This window comes from Garra rufa, chromosome 16 (assembly GCF_049309525.1).
Source record: "Garra rufa chromosome 16, GarRuf1.0, whole genome shotgun sequence".
NCBI classification, from domain to species: Eukaryota; Metazoa; Chordata; class Actinopteri; order Cypriniformes; family Cyprinidae; genus Garra; species Garra rufa.
In genome coordinates, this window is record NC_133376.1 from 44114867 (window position 1) to 44135040 (window position 20174).

General features: G+C 34.6%; 1 protein-coding gene across 2 annotated transcripts in view; it reads left to right on the forward strand.

Moving 5' to 3' along the window:
• Nucleotides 1-20174, forward strand: part of enox2 (ecto-NOX disulfide-thiol exchanger 2) — a 318313-nt gene that overhangs the window by 195815 nt on the left and 102324 nt on the right. For both annotated transcript variants that reach the window (XM_073820293.1, XM_073820294.1), the window contains one exon: nt 17188-17319. In XM_073820293.1, coding sequence (XP_073676394.1) covers nt 17188-17319 — 132 coding nt within the window. The remainder of the gene's footprint in view (nt 1-17187; nt 17320-20174) is intronic.

Genomic DNA, 20174 nt, shown 5'->3' on the forward strand with positions numbered 1-20174 from the left:
TGTTCACTGATCGCTATGACTTTCAATAAAATACCATTAAAATGTGAGCTGTCAAAATGTACATTTTTCATTGTAAATTAAATGTCTTGTTCTTTTTCCATTCCAAAAACTGTACATTTGACAGTGTTTTACTGTAAAATTACATGAAATATCCAGTTTTTCACTGTATAGAGGTTTTTACAATAGGATTCCTACCATGAAATATCTAAACACGTTATGACTCAAAGTCATTTTAAGTACTGCACTTTTAACATTGAGTCAATAAGTATTTTTTTTTTTCTTTGTAACAAACTTTACAAAGAAATTACTTTACAAAGTCACTTTTTAATTAGGTCTTGTCCTAGAACGCCATTGAGGTTGAAAGAACTTATCTCTTTTTGAACCCTTCATGCAGGCATTGGCATGAGTGAAGAGTTTGTTTCATTCCGTAACAATTCCAGATCAAACAGCGACCAGTTAAAGGAAACGACACACTGTTAATTTAGTCAAACGAGCTTCAATCTCACACGGATATGGTCTTTAGGCAGCACAGGCTATTACTTCAAAGATGAGAATGAGCTCTGCTCTACCTGTAAGTACATAATTCATGCAGAAATATTTGAGGTCATTATAAATCAAGCAATCATTCTGCCCTCCAGCAGCGCTGAGCTCTGATTGGCTCATCTGCAGATCTTAACCTCTGTCCAGCCATGCACTGCTGTTAAACCATTTATACAACATTAAATGTGGTTTTAAGGCAATATAAATATATATATATATATGAGCATTTACTGAGCTTAGAGATTTCCACAAAGTCAAATCGCTTAAATGACTTTTGCCGTTAGTCTGCGTTCTCCCAATGTGAAAGATGCACAATGGGAATCAGTGACGGGACCTGACTTCCAGAGTGAGCGGCAGACAATGATGAGTCTGTGTTTGAGCTGCTGATATGAAATTCAAAGCAGCTTATCGTGATGACTGACCCTCGTGTTTGAGCATTAGCTGAAGTGCTGCTGCTTTCATGTCATTCTGGAGGTGTCAGACTAAGGGTTTGCTCAGGCACATCGCAGTCTCTCAGGATCCCTGGGGTCTAGAGCTGCATGGCATGGATATTAATGTAATACACGCCACTGTGTGCACGAGTTCACCGAGTTTCCTCTCTAGTTTTATGGATTTATGTAGTGATAATGACTTTAGTATTTAAAAGGTGCTGTTAGGCACAGTAAAATAACAGCAACAGCTATTAAAGTGCTTAAAAACTGTGCATTACACGTAATAATGATAATGGACTTTTAATTATATAAATGCAATAATAATAATCTTCCCGTTATTACTGTATAATTCATCCACGAACTGTAGGCCATATTAATAATGCAGAAATGATCTCATCTATGGTTATTTGCTCTTGTGTAATGCACTGGAAACACCCAACGCCAAGTGGGGTTTTGGTCAATATTAGCATGACTACTTATTGTTTTATAATGAAATTGCCTTGATAAGGATAAACGAAAATTATATAAAGCACAAGTAACGAATGTGACTTATCCAATCAGGTTTTTACTTTTTTATAATGAACTTATCCCATAAGACTTGAATAACAATAATTATTTTAATATAAATACATTGTTTTTTTTTTGTTTTTTTTGTTCAGCCAAACATTAAAAAATATACACTACCATTACATTCATATTATGCTTCTTTATACTTGCATTCAGGGCTTGACGTTAACTTTGACATTTAACTGTTTTTCAAATTGACTAGCCACTCAGCATTTTCACTGGCCTCAATTTTGTTGTTGGGAAATTACGTTTTATATACTATAATTTATTTAAATTGATTTCCGGTTCATTTTTTGCCCATTTAAAAGCAATTTAACCCTTAATCATATTAAATGCATGTGTCATCTTTCATATCAAATTTTACATTTTATTAATAATTTCACTGAAGAAGACAATACCGAGCTGATGCCAATTAAAGGAAATCAGTATTAGCAAAACATCATTTCTACTGCAGAAGAAACACAAGCAGCTGAAGTGGAATTTAGATGCATTTACACAGACAGTTGAATGAACCTGAAATGTATCATAAATGCATTTACACTGCGAAGTTACAAGAGCATAAATAATGTTATGAGCTTGGTGTTAATATATACATATACACACACAAATATGAAATATTGCAAAAGATGCAAAGATAAAGTACTTTTAAATATGAAAGTAAAGTGACTGTCATAATGAGTGAGTCATTGAGGCATTCATTCAAACGATTCATTCATTCATCATTGACTCGAATGATTCATTTGAAAACGCTGAATTGTTTAGTAATGAAACACCGCTCTGTTGCTTAGAGATGCACAACTGTTCTGCTGTGATATTTGTTTGGAACTATTTTAGTTAGCGAAATCGAGCAAAAACAGTCAACATTGACAATGTTGTACTAAAATATGACCACAAAACCAGTAGCATGGGTATATTTGTAGAAATAGCCAGAAATACATTGTACGGGTCAATTGCCAATTTTCCTTTTATGCTAAAAATCATTAGGATATTAAGTAAAGATCATGTTCCATTAAGATATTTTGTAGATTTCCTACCGTAAATATATCAACACTAATTTTTTGATTATTGATATGCATTACTAAAGAAATCATTTGGACAACTTTACAGGCGATTTTCTCATAAAATCTATAGATCTACACTTTGACTTTGGTTTTGTCAAATTTGCAATCATGGTTTTCAAATAAAACTTCACTCTCTTGGGCATGTCATGTTGCTTAATTAGGCTATATGTAATACATAGAAAAACTAAGTTATTTTAACCCTCTGTGTTTCTTCTGTGTGCAATTGCGTTCATTTGTTTTGTTTTCTCTACTGCTTTAAATACAGACAGGCTGTGTGAGCCTTAACTGGTGCGACCTTGTTACTGTTGACTATCCGTTATCACTGTTCACACCAAATATAATATCAGCCGAAAGATTAGTAGCCCGGTCAGGCAAGTAAAATTCTCTTTCACTTGTCCCTTTCAAAAATCCACTTGTTATTAAAGCATTCATGTCGAAATACACCCGCATTTGGCCATGGTTGATTCAGCAAGGACACATTGATCATCAATTTAATCATCTAATAATCATGAAAAAAAATGTGTTTCACAAAAATATGAAGCAGCACAACTGTTTTCAACATTGATAATAAGAAATGTTTCTTGAGCAGCAAATCATCATATTAAATTATAATGATTTCCGAAAGATTATGTAACACTAAAGACTGAAATAATGGTGCTAAAAATTCTGGTTTGATCACAAAAATAAATTCCACTTTGCTATCACTATATTCAAAGCATATTCAATTAATTTAAATAATACTTCACAATGGTACTGTTTTAAAGTGTTTTTGACCAAGTAAATACAGCCTTTAAGCATAAGAGACAGGAAAAAATGCTTTCTTGACTGTTTACTCACTGTTTCTCTGGTCAGCTGCTAATGATTTAATCTGCGTCTGTCAAACGTACATTTATATCCATGCAAACATCCCAGTCTTCCATGTTGGCTGACAATACATTTGACCAAATGGTGAGTCACTGTAGTCTCTACTACAATCCAGCTGTAGCCTCTTTCTGGAGTGTCTGAAAACGCTGATGTGGAAGTGCTCAATCACTGACAGACAGTAGAGCTGTTTCAACTTCAATGAATCCCTGATCAACCATGATGCAGCCATACAGAACAGAATCTGCTTTTTTAGTTTTCATTTTGACAGCACTTTAATTTGACATCATTTGTGTGTATTTCTACATTCATGCAAAAAAGTACTTGTGTGCTATATGAGAGGCACTGCTTTGGTGTCTGCACTCAGAAAACCGGACCGAATAGAGTTGCTCTTCTCTTACTCCCAGATGTTGCCGTTTTTGAATGTTTTATGAGATCTATATAGTAGCTTACACTGCTGCTCAAATGTTTGGGATCAGTAAGACTTGTAATGTTTTTTTAAAGAAGTCTCTTATGCTCATCAAGGCTGCATTTATTTGATCAAAAATACAGAAAAAACTGTAATACTGCAAAAATGTATTACAATATAAAATAATGTTTATATAAATATATATACTTTAAAATATGTGACCCTGGACCACAAAACCAGTCATAAGGTTAAATTTGACAAAACTGAGATGTATTCATCATATGAAAGCTCAATAAATAAGCTTTCTATTGATGTATGGTTTGTTAGGAAACGGCAATATTTGGCCGAGATACGCCTATTTGAAAATCTGGAATCTGAGGGTGCAAAAAATTCAAAATACTGAGAAAATCACCTTTAAAGTTGTCCAAATTAAGTTCTTAACAATGCATATTACTAATCAAAAATGACATTTTGATATATTTATAGTAGAAATTTTACAAAAAATCTTCATGGAACATGATCTTTACTTAATTTCCTAATGATTTTTGGCATAAAAGAAAAATCAATCATTTTGACCCATACAATGTATTTTTGGCTATTGCTACAAATATACCCCAACGACTTAAGACTGGTTTTGTGGTCCAGGGTCACATATTATTTATTCCTGTGATGCAAAGCTGATTTTTCATCAGCTGTTACTCCAGTCTTAAGTGTCACATGATCCTTCAGAAATCATTCTAATATGCTGATTTATTATTAGAATTATTAATGTTGGAAACAGTTGTGGTGCCAAATATTTTTTTGGAACCTGTGATTCTATTTTTCAGGATAATACTATCAATTTTTATTAATTTAACACATCCTTGGTGAATAAAATTAATAATAAAAGAAATAATAAAAATTTACTGACCCCAAACTTTCGAACAGTATAGTTAGAAAACCTTTATGTTTTAAGTAAATGCTGTTCTTTTTAACATTTAATTGATCAAAGAATCCTGAAAAAAAAAAAAATTCTGAAGGATCATGTGACACTTAAGACTGGAGTAATGATGCTGAAAATTCAGCTTTGTATCACAGGAATCAATTACATATTAAAATATATTTACATAGAACATAGCTATTTTAAATTAAAATAATAGTACACAATATAACATTTTTTCTGTATTTTTAATTAAATAAATGCAGCCTTCATGAGCATAAGAAATGTCTTCTAAAATCGTACTAGTCAGGCAGCAGTGTATGTTCCGCCAGATAGATCAATAGGCTATGATACGTCAGTCTATTCCCAAATCGTCTCTCCAGAACATTTTCATCTTGTTTTTATTCGTTGACAAAAATGTCCGTAGATTTTCATCATAGTTTTGTCATTCAAAACTAGTTCTGTTTCATTATCATCTCGGTTTCTTCTGTGAATAACTGGGCTTTTGTCACCTCAAGACCAAAGGAAAACCACATGACAATGTACACCTTCCTCCACGAGGCTTCCGCATCTCACGGCTTGCTTTTCCAAGCATGAATAATACATTTCTCAGCAGTCGTGACTGTAGATGTTGTAAGAGGGTGGTCTGCACGCCTGAGCGCATCTCTGTGAAATGTTTGGTAATGATGTGTCTTTATTGATGACCGCTCTCTATTAAACTCTTCAGGTCTTAGAGCTCAGAAGGTGCTGCTCTAGCAGTGCTGTCAGAGTCCGTTTCCTTCTCAAACGGCTCACACCATCCAGAGCTCAAAGCCCTGACACACACGTCCTCGAGCGTGCATTTGGGGGATGAATGCGGAGCGGCGAGGGAAATGTCACCGCCACTGAGCTGGAACCCAAAACTAATTATTCCCTTAATCCAGCCAGAAGAGAGACGGAGAAAATAAATAATTTGTGTAAACACACAGACGTCGGATCACAGCCGCTCGTCGCTTTGTTAGAAAGACCTTGTTGCTGTCATGTTTGCGAGCGTCTGGCTGGAACGGGTCCGGGGCGTTTGACCCGCGACAGGAGTTAATTTGAATCCAGCTCAGCGGTAATGCCGGCCTCATTGTAACAAGCCTCTTTTAAAGGCAGAAACAGTGAGCTGCGCCCAAAGCCGCTTACACAGGAGCCAGGGAACGCGAGGCGAGAGTCAACAATGTCTGTTTCAACTTAACAGACTCACTTTTGCTTGTGTAAAACGATATAGATGGCAATAAGAAACATTTTCTCGTTCCCGTTTTTGCTCTTAAACTCCATTCAAGGGCTGAAATTGCAAACGTGAATTCAATTATATCTCATTTGCTAACTTGAGACAGCTGGTGAGTCAGCCGTCAGTAGTATGTGTGTTTTTGAAGCTGTAACTGTTGGAGAGCCTGTGCTGTTTTGTGAATATAGTCACGGCTGAAGGGCATAGTTGGGTTTGACATGCAGCGGAGCGCCTGCAACCCTTTTATCCGTGACTTTATTAACAGAATAGTATGGCCTTGAGTGCCTTTTAGATTTGATAAAACGGTTACTGCATAATAATAAAAAAACATTAAGGACAGATTTTTCAATGAAACATTATTTTAGTACTTTATTATTAATTCATTAGGTGCTACCTCTTTTTAAAAAGATTTGGTCCTACCTAGGATTAAGGATTAAGTACCTTCTACGGTTACATTATAGCTACTATAGATACTATAGCTACATTAAGTCTTTTATGCTTACAAAACTGCATTTACTTAATCAAAAACATATTAGAAACTAATATTGTGAAATAATATTACTATTTAAAATAACTGCTTTCTACATGAATATGTTGTAAACTGTAATTTATTCCTGTGATCAAAGCTGAATTTAAGCATCATTACTTTAGTCTTCAGCATAGGGCTGGGCGATTAATCGAAAAGTAATCGAAATCGACATTCAGAACCTATAATCGATAAAATTTTTCCAGGTCAATTATTTCAATTACTTTCCCTTTAAAAACACTACTGCGTTACGTTATTCCGCCGACATGTCGATGGAGAGCTTAAGCAGTATTTATATGGCAAAAAGTATTTACAGGATATACAAGAGTAATTTTATTTAGAAGAGATACCGCTTATTTTCTACTTTTAATATTTTTTATTATTTTATAAATAATTTATTTTGTTTCCAAAAGTGCAAGTTGTTTTTTTTTTACTAATTTAAGAAAAATGTGACTTTTCGTTTTAAGCAATGTGTGCTTTAATTTCAGTTGTTCAACACTGATGTTCAATAAATAATCATAGATAGTAGATCATAGATAGCGCATGCACCCTTCACTCAAAAATCTCTCACTTGTAATATGTGAGCATATTTACTGTACAAAACTTGTCAGTGAACTATGAGGGCAAAAAAAATATATATTTTTTAAATATAATTAAATATAATTTTATTAATGAATAAAATAATCGTTCATTAATCGTAATCGGGTTAAAATGCTCAATTAATCGAGATTTTGATTTTAGGCCAAATCGCCCAGCCCTACTTCAGCATCACATGATCCTTCAGAAATCATTCTAATATGCTGATTTGCAGCTTAAGAAAGTTATTTCCCATATTTCCCATTTTCCATTTTTAAAAAACAGCTGTGTTGTCAGGATTCCTTGATAAATAAAAAGCATTTATTTTCATTGTTAAGGTAATAGTTTAAAAGCCTTAACTACGACTAATACTATGACATGAATTTAATGTATCCTTATACAAAAAAAAAATTATAAATGGCCCAAAACTTTTGAATACCAGTGATTATATAGTATAGTGTTATAAACACATTGGATATACACTGCCGCTCAAAAGTTTAGGATCAGTTAGATTTTTTTTTTTTTTTTTAAAGAAGTATCTTATGCTCGAGGCTGCATTTATTTGATCAAAAATACAGAAAAAAACAGTAATATTGCAAAATGTTATTACAATATAAAAAAAATGTTTTTTATTTTACTATACTTTAAAGTATAATTAATTCCTGTGATGCAAAGCTGAATTTTCATCAGCTGTTATTCCAGTTTTAAGTGTCACATGAGCCTTTAGAAATCATTCTAAAATGTATAATATTTATCTAATATATCTAATATTTATTATTAGACTTATCAATGTTGGAAACAGTTGTGCTCTTCAGGATTCTTTCATGAATAACAAGCATTTATTCAACATATATTTTCTAACAGTGTAAATCTATGCTATCACTTTTTACTAATTTAACACATCCTTGGTGAATAAAAGTATTAATTTCTTTAACAAAAAAAAGAAAGAATAAAAATTCACAGACCCCAAACTTTTAGACAGCAGTGTATATTGTTAGAAAACATTTCTATTTTAAATAAATGCTATTCTTTTGAACCTTTATTGATCAACAAATTCTTAAAAAAAGTATCACAGGTTCAAAAAAAAATATTAAGCAGCACAACTGTTTTCAACATTATTAATAAAAGTAATAAATCAGTATATTAGAATGATATAGCTTAGCTTTGTATCACAGGAATAAATTACATTTTAAAATATATGCACATAGAAAAGAGTTATTTTAATTTTTTCCTGTATTTTTGATCAAATAAATGCAGCCTTGATGAGCTTAAGAAACGTCTTTAAAAACCATTACAAATCTTAGTGATCCAAACTTTTGAGCGGCAGTGTACTATAATTGTGTATTTTAACTCAACTCTTTAACTCGGACTCTTGACCGATTGACTGATCATTATGTCGATGCTGATTTCAGACCATAAACACAACACAAGTGCTGTACTACGGATCACTTCAATCAGATGAAATCCTCACTGTTTAATTTGCGTTCAATAAGGAAATCGAAAGTGTTGAACGCTCAATTACTCAAGTGATCCTACTTCCTCCTACCTTCATTAAGACATGGATAATCCATAGATGCATGAATGAAGACTGCATTCAATAAGGCTCTCAAGACGTGTTTAGAAGTGTTTATTTTGTCAAAAAATAACATTTATCGCTTGATAGCCAACGTATGATCTCAGCAGGAGGGCTCTCGGCACGTTTGATGTGTAAAGCAGGAGCACCTGATATCTAGTGTTTCAAAGGGATCTCCTCTGTCTCGGACCTACGCGGCCTGAACCCTGTAAGAGAGTGATCTGTGGGATCAGATGGAGGTGTTTTCTGCTTGCCATTTGACAATCGAGTTTAAAGCAACAATGGTTTGTTGTTAGCTAGCTTAACTTGTCTTTTCAAGGTGATCCAAAAGGCTGATTGAAATCGTGATGGTTTGACATAATGAGGTTTGCAATTGTGGCGCGTCCCCAAAGACTTCATTCTAATGCTTGCTCGTTCTCTCTGACTCGAAAGATCTCTCCAGAGAGGGTTCAGTCTTGCTTATGAAGTGAGAAAGTAATCTACACGTGGCTTTGGAATGAGAGAGATGCAAAGTTGTATTTTAGAACATATTTATTTGATTGTGTTTGAGAAACAGAATACTTGGCAGTTTAGCAATTGCTTTGTGCTAAATTATGCACTGTAGAACAAATCAAAATATCATGCTTAATGTCAAATGAAGAGATGTTTAGACAGTCCATGTGATGATACACAATGATTTGACAGTGTCAGATATTACGTTGCGCATATGGTCACATTCACAAGAGTATAAATATGCACTGGTATGCTATTAAATGAATCTATTTATATTGCTTTAATACTATGACTTTTGTTATTATTTTAAAATTTCCTGTGGCTTGCCTATTTATTTATTTACATTTTTATTACTTTTTCTTTCATTTTAATTTCATGACACCTTAACAGGGTAGTTCATATAACATTTGAACATTTTGTCATCATTTACTCACCCTCATGTAATTCAAAATCAGTTTCCTATGACTTAATTTATTTTGTGAAACACAAAATATATAGTAATCAACATTTTAAGAAAAAAGTTGGCATCAAAGTTCATCAAAGTCCTAAGACAAGAACCGATATTGTTTTGGTTTTAGGACAACTTTAATGACAGGTTTGGATCCACTTCAAATGTTGACTGCTGTATTTTGAAGAATTTTGAACTGCATTTAAAATTCAAAAAATTTAAACTGTATTCAAAATGCATTTTTTTTTTTTTTTTACTGCATTCTAAATTTACAATTTTTGATCTGCATTCAAAATTCAAATTTTTGAACTGAATTCAACATGAAAATTTTTAAGCTGCATTCAAAATTTTAATTTTTGAACTGCATTTAAAATGCAATTTTTTAACTGCATTCAAAATTCACAATTTTGACCTGCATTCAAAATGCATTTTTTAACTGCATTCAAAATGCAAATTTTTGAGCTGCATTTAAAACTTTAACATTTTTGAACTGAATTCAACATGCACATTTTTAAACTCCATTCAAAATTCTAAACGTTTAACTGAATTCAAAATGCATTTTTTTTAAACTGCATTCAAAATGCTAATTTTTGAGCTGCATTTAAAAAAAAAAAAATTAACTGTAATGTTGCTTTATCTTTCATTGTATGAAAATAAAAAGAAAGTAATTTTTACCAACATGAGAGTGAGTAAAGATTGACAGAAATTTTATTTTTGGGTGAACAAAGGAAACCAGAATTATCTAGGTCAGTCATATTAGCTATGTTTATGTATGTGTATGCGAATCATCCGTGCAACTCTTCATGACCCTCAACTTCCTGCTAAAGTTGTCCCAGTTGCTGAAGAGCAAGTAATTGTCCGTCGAGCTGTTAAGACCTTGTAGATCGTAAAATACATTTCTCTGAGTTTTTCTTGGCCTTCTGAGGGAGATTTGGGCAGTGAGCCATGGACAGCTTTATTGAGAAAGTTTTGTGACCACACAGTGGCAGAGGTGTGTATGTGTATGTGTGTGTGTGTGTGTGTGTGTGTGTGTGTGTGTCTGACAGAAAGAGAGCTGTAGATGAAGAAAAACAGGCCTGTGGGGGACACTTTCCCCATCTATCCCCTGTGACTTTCAAACTGCCTTTTTTCTAATTGCTCCTCTCTCAGAAGTTTTAGAAAGGTGACTTAGAAACCCAAAGGACGTTTAAACCCAAAGAGATAAAACTGTCCCCTGGGATGTTACTTCCTCTCAGAGTGGGTTTGCTAGGTCAGGACAGTCTACTACAGTGAGTACATACTATACACCCCTCTGGAAATGGATAGTATTAACCCTCAAGCAAAATCTTTTTTTTTTTTTTGTAAATAGGTTCTTTAATCTGAGCAGTACATGACTTCGATACTTTTCACTTTTGACTCCGTTCAACAGTTAAGTGGTTGAAAAAATCCTTAATTTGTCCTTCATGGACAAACATGGCCACCCATAGGAAATGAATGAGAAATACTAAAATTCAGAGCATTTTTTTTATATAATTAGTCAAATAGAACAACATTCTTAATGTGGCAAACACTCACACTCACTTTCACACACACACACAAGCCCATACACAAAGCATTGAATGTTTTGTTTTGTTTTTGTTTTTAATTTTGTCAAATAAAAACAGTCACTAACACATACAAAATCAAAGAATTGAATGATTGGGTTTGCTAGGTCAGGGCAGTCTACTACCGTGATTACATACTAAGCCCATTTGGAAATGGACAGTATTCAAGTACTTAGTACTAAAATTAAAATCAGTATTTTCAATAATTAAAATCAAATTCAAAATAATAACTAAAACTATAATAGTATCTCAATCATACAGCATTAAGTGCAAGTGTGTTATTTTTGTATCATTGTGATATTATGTTGTCTGTTAGTATTTAGAATTGTTTTGTTTTTTTTAGTTTTTGATGTGTGTTTTTGTCATTTTTGTTAGTCTTTGTTGTTTAACTAAAACCGAAATTAAGAAAAACTATAAAGACATTTAATTATAGTTTTTCTTAATTTCGGTTTTAGTTTTGGATATTTTAGTACATCAAGTTAAAATAAATAAAAATGAGAAGTGTATAGCCTTATTTTATTTCAGTTAACATTTATTTTATTTCAAGTAACAGCTTTTTCCATGGACTTTATGAATTGTATTTACTTACATAACCCTGATTGCAGTTTGGTATACAATTTTTGCATGTGCATAACTACATATTTTCAAAATCAACTAGTCGATTTAAAGAAAGAAAGAAAGAAAGATAGAAAAATTCCATTCCTATTGTATATGGCCAAATACAGGAGATTTCTTGGTTGCATGCCATTTCACAAATCACACAGCCATGTTTATGTCTATATATCTTTATTTGGCCAAGATACAACTATTTGGAAATCTGGAATCTGAGGGTGCAAAAAAATCTAAATATTGAGAAAATTGCCTTTAAATTTGTTCAAATAAAATTCTTAGCCATGCATATTACTAATCAAAAATTAAGTTTTGGTATATTTACGGTAGGAAATTTACAAACGATCTTCATGGAACAAAAAATCGATAATGTTGACTCATGCAATGTATTTTTGCCTATTGCTACAAATATACCCATGCTACTTAAGAGGTTTTGTGGTCCATGGTTATATCTATAGTCCAGAGTTTGTTCTGTTAGTTTCACTCTTTGATTTTGCCCCGTCATCAGTTTTGCCCCATCCTGGCAAGACAAATGGCCTCTTCAGGCTTGGCAAAGGCAATGGTTGGTCCAGAAAACATCCTGTGCTGTTATTGAGTAATCTTTGAAGCAATCTTAAAAATGCATCTTTTGCTTGCCAGTGAAAGAGCTTTTAATGAGTTCCAGTTCCTGACCAAACAAACTTCACATCCTCAGCCTATACAAAAGATTTACCTCTTTCCAGCAGAAAGTAAAGTATGGGCTTCAGTTTCACTCTTATGTGGCGTTGCATTAACCGCAAGTAATCTTAAACACTTACACAGCGTGATGCTTTGATGGCAGTGTGTTTACACTGGGTAAGGCTTTTGTGGTGTCCTCCAGCCTGCTGATCAGAGTGTGTGAGCGCTGCAGACTGGAAATGGAGCACAGAGAACAGTTGTGTGATTTTTGCCTTGAGGAGAAGAAGTGTTTCTGAAAGTCTCACGATGTTCTCTCACTCTGTTGCCACTCCATCACGAGCATTACATGCATGGGTATGAGCCAGAATACAATTTGGTGTCAGCATGATTTCACCATGTATTAAAACGTGTTAATTGACTGTTAGCTGTCAGAATGAAAGAGAGATGAAAATGTGATGATTAATACTGACTCATATTTTTTTTTTTTTAAATGCTTAAAAATGAGAGTAAAGACACTCACTGTAGCCGTGTTTCCATCTAAAGTTGTGCATTTTAATTAAAATTGAAATTTTGCCTAAAACATTTGCGAATGAACACTGTTGCATCCAACAAGTCAAAGAGAACAAAGTTGTCACTTCCTGATAAACTGGTACTAAATATCACGAAGAAAAGTAGGAAAAGCCACTGAATATAATCATTTTCATAAATAATAAATTACTTTCGCCTCAAAGAGAGCAGACAAAACACAATAAATGTGTGTTTTTAAATTTGAGGTTTATATGTCATCGGAAAGCTAAATAAATAAGCTTTTCATTGATCTATGATTTGTTAGGATAGGACACTATTTGAAAATCTGAAATCTGGAATCCAAAGTATTGTGAAAATCGCTTTTTAAGCTGTCCAAATGAAGTTCTTAGCAATGCATATTACTAATCAAAAATTAAGTTTTGATATATTTATGGTAGGAAATTTACAAAATATTTTCATGAAACATGATCTTTATTTAATATCCTAATGATTTTTGGCATAAAAGATCATTTTTGCTCAATAAATACACTGTCATTAAAGTATGTTAAAATAAAACGTATATTTTTAAAATACAGAAACAATATAATTTTAAAATGTAAGGATTCTGAAAGCATTGAGTGAGATCCCATAGTAATTTAATATAGATTTGCTGTAGTAACAACAAATTATATTTTATTAAATAAATGATTAACATCATGCTTTTAAATATGATGGTTTCATTCTAAACATGGTGATTATCTTTAAGATTGACACCCAACATAATATATGATATTTACCATCTGAATCTGAATGAAAAGTCAGCCGTCTGTTAGTTATAATGTTAATTATTGTGCCTTTTAGCCCCAACAGCAGGGGTGCTTTTTACCCCAAATACCATAGTTTTACATATTCTTTCATTATTTAAAAACTGTTGCTTTAATTATCTTAAAATAAACTGAAAATCATTTAAAAGACCTTAGACATTTAGCTCCGCCGTACCCTATATATGGAGTACCAAATTTTAAACTGAAATATTTTTTTTTTATTGTATTTTTGATCAAATAATGACTTTAGTTTAAGGATTAATCTTATTCTAATTACTATATTTCAGAACCCAAAATCCCACCTATACCTATATAAATAACTACTACCGCAACTTTATTAGTGCTACAGTACCAATAAACAGCAAATTAGGAGCTTATTGAGGGCAACTCTTAGCTAATAGTTAATATGTGTTGCCTAGTCTAAAGTGTTGTCAAAACTTCATTCAAAACATAAAAAAGGAAAAAAAACCTTTTGAACGGTACATAGTTTTGGAGTAAAGTTTCTTTAACCAATGGGTGGGATATGATTGAGGAGCGGAAAATGGAAAATCCGGCAAGGATTTGGAACGGCCGTGATTACAAAACCGCTTTCAGCGGGGAGGGAAATTGCCTGTCACTCCAATCCGCTCACACCACTGCCACTGATACAGATGATTAAACAACCGTTTTCACTCGAAACCTTGGACCTCTGCAATCTGTTTGAAGGACTTAAAGGAAGACTGCTGAAAATTAGACATCTGAGAGATGAGCCGTGGACGATGTCCTCTGAGAACCTGCAGAAGATCAACCAGACACTCTTCCTAACTTTTCCATGTTGTTTGAACATTAATGTGTGTTGGCAGTTTGTGTACACAACCATCCTACACTGATAAAAATCCACCCAGTGGTATTTTTCATAATCTTTAAAAGTAATATCCCCTTTTTAAAATCAGGTCATTCTCAGACAGAGGACGCTCCCACGATAGTTGATTGACATGACCCGCCACTGAGCTGAAACAGTCCGACTCCGATCGCCATTGTGTGACTCAGGTGCAGGAGAAGACAAGAATGTCTCAGATTGAGCGATTGAGGTGTTCTGTTGTTGGATGTAATAATAAACATAGCAGTCGTCATTTACTCCAGACATATGAGCCGCTGAAGATGCAGAGGTTTACGGTTACTTTCCTTTTAAAAGGAAAGCCCGATTCCGATCTACAAATGCGTCTATGTTCGTGCGAATCGTTCCTGATGCAGCTTCACCCACAGCAGAAGTGAGTATGAGGGTTTTTTATGCATCTTTGCAAATTACCTTTCTTAATAATGTGCTTGTTGGCAAGTTTCGCCGATAAATGCGGCTAAAGTAAACATCACGTCTCATCATCCCAGGCAGAGATGGGCGGGGCAAGCAGAGCTCATTTGCATTTAAAGGACCACGCAATAAAATGAGTTGATTTTTTGCAGAGCTGATTTTGAGAAGGTAAAAGGGTGTTTTTTTTTACACTACTATTGAGAAATTTTAAGCAAAGTATATTATAGACTTTTCATTAAGACCCTAAAGAATCATATGAACTTGAAAATGGGCACCCGATGACCCTTTTAAGCACCAGAGCGTGATTTCTACTATTTGCTGAATCCAAAACCGAGATGGCATTAATGAAATATGACTTTGAATTCACTCTCATGTCATTTCAGTCAATTTCATGTAAGTTTAAAACTTTAATGAAACGGCATTTAATAGCGTTTGGTTGCTCCGGCTTCATATTTCCGTTTGAAATGTCATTTTATTATAGGCCGTGCTACCTGGTTCGCGTTCTTTATTTTTCAGTGTTTTGCAAAGAAGTATAGAGGTGAATAAATAGAAATTAATTATCAACAACAAAGCCGCACATGAATCCATGTTGGCATGATGAGTGTTGCCATAGAGACTAATCACTTCAGAGTGCGAGTACGTGAACAGCTGAGAGCAGAGTCGTATAATCATGCTAATTCAGACATGACGTGCGTTATTTAAATGTTAAAAGATCCCGTAAACCCTTGAGGGGTGATTTATCTTTAAATAAAGAGTGGAAGCATGAAGTCACATGTCGGGAAGGTCATTTTTTTGTTTGCTGTTCTAAATAAATGTGCTGCTTTTAGATGTTTTGACCAAAACCACCTTTGAATACCCCTCTGGAGAACCTGAAAGCTAATTATCGTGATGTTTTTCATTAACTCTGTATAATAATTCCCTGACCAACCATGAAACACAATGACATTTTCTTGATAGCTGGTGAAAATGATCTCCTCTGTGAGTCTGCCGCCCACTTCGCACAGGAAGCATATGTTCTCTCGCACACACTCTAAGCCCAGCGGTCACACCTCAGATATGGGAACTTTCTGAGCTCTGTTTCTCTGTTTCTAGCGTTTATTCTTTTGGTGGGCGATACTGAAGTTTATCAGACCTCTGGCAGCAGTTATTGCCTCTAAACCGGCAGTCTGTTTTCTCTGAAGTGATGGTGTGCTAAAGCACATTGGCACCTCTGCTGTTTTAATACTACAGAAATGAGTTTTTAAAAGAAGTTTCCAATTTATCATCATAAAATATGTTTTATGTGTTAAGCTGAAGACTTCACATTTCATTCCTCTCTCAAAAACATTTCATTAAGTTTCAGTCCTCGGCTTTGACTTTTAAAACCTGTGTATTACATTATTATATTTAAATACGGAATACCAGTAAATTAGTTGAATTATTCATGAATGTGCTTAGATTGCACAATAAATCAAACTGCTTGTTCTAAACTATTCTTCTACTGTTAGTTGAAAGCGTGCTCAAAGTTTGGGGTCAGCAAGAAATGAATACATTTATTCAGCAAGGGCACATTCATCAAAAGTGACAGTAAAGACTTTTACAAAAGTTACAAAAGTTTTCTATTTAAAAAAATGTGCTGTTCTTTTGAACTTTCTGTTGATCAGAGAATCCTAAAAAATAAAATGTAATTTCACAACACTTTGCAATGGCACAACTGGAGTAATGATGCTGAAAATTCAGTTTTGATCAAAGCAATCAATTACATTTTTAAACTATATTCAAATACAAAACAATAAACATTTTAAATTATAATAACATTGCACAATATTACTGTTACTGCATTTTTATCAAATAAATGCACCCTTTATAAGCATAAAAACTTTCACTGTCCCTAAACTTTTAAATAGTAGTGTACATCAACAACTTCAGCATCAAGTTTTGGTCATAAATGTGGAAATAAATGTGTCTACTGAGTAACATATTCATCACTGAGAGCTCTGGTTTGAATGTTTAATTGTACTCCGTCTTTCAAAAGAGGCAAACACTTTTAAATATAAACCCAGATTATGTTTTTCTCTCTTTCAGAGGGGCTCAGAAATATTGCCATGGACTCCAACTCTTTAGCGATGCCAATGTCGGATCCTAACGCTTGGGCGACTGCCATGAACAACCTTGGGATGGCTCCCATGGGCATGACTGGACAACCTATCATGTCAGGTAAGCTATGAGTTATCAACTTACCGTAGTTTGGCATTTCAGCGTTTTAATATTTTTGTTTATTTATTTTTGTTTAATCACATGCTGTGCTACAAAAAAATTGAATAATTTTCAGTGCAAATATAGCTCTTGGATGCATTTCATAGAGGTTTGACTCAAAAACAAATCTAGCAGCTAGGTTTTTCTCTGAAGTGTAGCCTGGTACTTTTAACTACTGAAATGATGGATATTATGAAAACACTTGGTAGTGAGAGTTCTACTTTTATCTGTGGAAAAAGTCTGTACTTACTAGTTTTAGATGGGTGGAATTTTATATTACCTTTTAGTTTTATATTTTCAAATTTTAGAAATAGGGATAGTTCACCCAAAAATGAAAGTTTGACGTTTAACTGCTTATCCCCAGGGCATCCAAGATGTAGGTGACTTTGTTTCTTCAGTAGAACACAAACAGAGATATTTAACTCAAACTGTTGCAGTCTGTCAGTCATATAACGGCAGTTAATGGGCACCAAATCTTTGACAGTAAGAAAAAAATACACCGACAAATCCAAATTAAACCCTGCGGCTTGTGACGACACACAAAACAATCGGTCTGTGCAAGAAACTGAAATATTTATATCATTATTTACCTCTGATCCACTGCAATGTTCAACTGTATTGAGCGTGTTCACAACAGCACTTCTGCGTGTGCATCTACTATGGAAATGGAAATGGAAATTATTTATTTGAAACAGGGACAATGCACAAATAAACATTAAACTTGTTAAACAAGAAAATATGTCTTGGGCCAGGTTATAGCAACAATTGCTAATTTCCACCTGTAGTCCCTGGGCAGGTATAACAAATTCTAAAAATAAATATGGCAGATCACATTGATGCATCACGCATCAGCTGTTGTGAACGTGCTCAGTTGAATGTTGCTGTGGATCAGAGGTAAATAATGATATAAATACTGTTCAGTTTCTTGCACAGACCGATCGTTTTGTATCTTAACACCTCAATGTATCGGCACGAGCCGCAAGGTTTAATTTGGTTTTGTCTGTGCATGTTTTTTTTTTTACTGTCAAAGATTTGGTGCCTATTGACTGCCATTATATGACTGACAGACTGCAACAGTTTAAATTAAAAATATTCATTTGTGTTCTGCATCTTTGATGCCCTGGGGGTAAGCAGATAAACATCAAATTTTAATTTTTGGGTGAACTATCCCTTTAAGTGCATTTGTCATTATTGGTATTAGCTTTAATATTTCCATTTTAGATTAAGATTTTTACAGTTACAGGTAAACTTACTCAGCATTTCTAATTTTCATTTCAAGTGTACTTTAATCTATTTTTAAAATGTAATTATTTATTTATTTTTTAATTTTAGTTAACAAAACAGTTCTTAATATTTGTAGTTTTTGTTACCAACACTGGCCTGTTCTGCCGTGGAAACTGCAGTGTCATTATTTGAATCAGCTAACACTTTGTTTCACACCACTCTGTTATTTTGCTGTCAGATTTCAGCTGTGCTCACCCCATAATCATCATATAAAAATAGAACGATGGACTGGTTGTATTATGTGCCAGTCAGGCAGACCCAACCTGTCTAAATGACCTGTTTTTTGGTAAAACAAGCTGTAGTGTGGACCAGACTGCAAAAGATCTATGTATGTTAGCAGCAGAGACTGAGGCTGATGCATCCTGTGGGCCTCGGAAGCAGAGCGCTCCACTGAGTCAGCAAGAGTGTGAAAGTACCAGTGTGAAAACTTCAAACACATTCCCACAGTGCCGTCAGAGCGGCCAATTAGTTTCAGGGCTTTTTCATCTCATTGGTTAGTCGGCAGCACAATGCGAAGGAATGGCTGTGTGACGCTGGGAGCAGAGGCTGCGTTACGCCAGCTGGATGGAGCCGCAGAACATCTCAGCTGGTGCGCATGACTCACTTAAACCTACACATCCACGCCGCTCATTTCAGAATTCACCTCTCTTTTGCACGGCATCGTTTATTAGCGATCGCATTGAAAACGCCATTGAAACGCCGATTTAATTCAAGGGAGATTAGAATGAAATGCATCCGCAAGACGGATGGGTTTTCATTACGCTGAAATGAAAACACTAGAGGGTCATCCGACAGGCAGCAAACATCTAATTTTTGTTCTTTCTCCAATATCATTCAAAATGATGGGCTGCATTTATCAGTAAACACACCGGGCGCAGTTTATACGGGCATGTGTCTTTTTCTCCTCGGTTTTTAGAATCAATTCTCTGTAGAGTTTGGTAAATTACCTCCTTCGTCTTATTTAATGTCACATTTGCAGCAGCCCAGTCGCAGATATATATGCGCGGCCGTAGCCCGCCATAGGCGCGAGTTTCAAATGAAGTGGGCCGTGGGGATGCTCTCGTCACCTACACTATTTTCCTATCAAATTTCATTTGCACTGTTTACGTGGCCGTCTCGAGCTCCCATTTGTGAGATCACCACCCAAGAGCAAATTATGGAGTTTGCCTAGCGGTTTATAGACTGGCGTTCGGAGGAGAGAAATGCTGATGGCAGTTTTATGTCAGAAAGACTATGGAGCCTTGATCTGTGAGCCATGCAATGAGCTGGAATGAAACGGCTCTTAGTGCTGTTAATGTGTCCTGGCTCCCAGGAGCTCGTTCTGCCAGTATTGTGGGTCTTTTATTCTAATCAGTCCCGCCGCCGGGAATTCTGGGAGCCTTTTTGCCTCCTCTTGCTTCCTGCCTGCCAGAGACTCGAAGAATACAGATGAAGGCCTTGAATCAGGGCGTCACAGCGGGTCACTTCTGCCACATAGGCGTTGGATATTTCTCGACTTTCCCCATCACGATTTCTTTCCTTGATTGTCACGG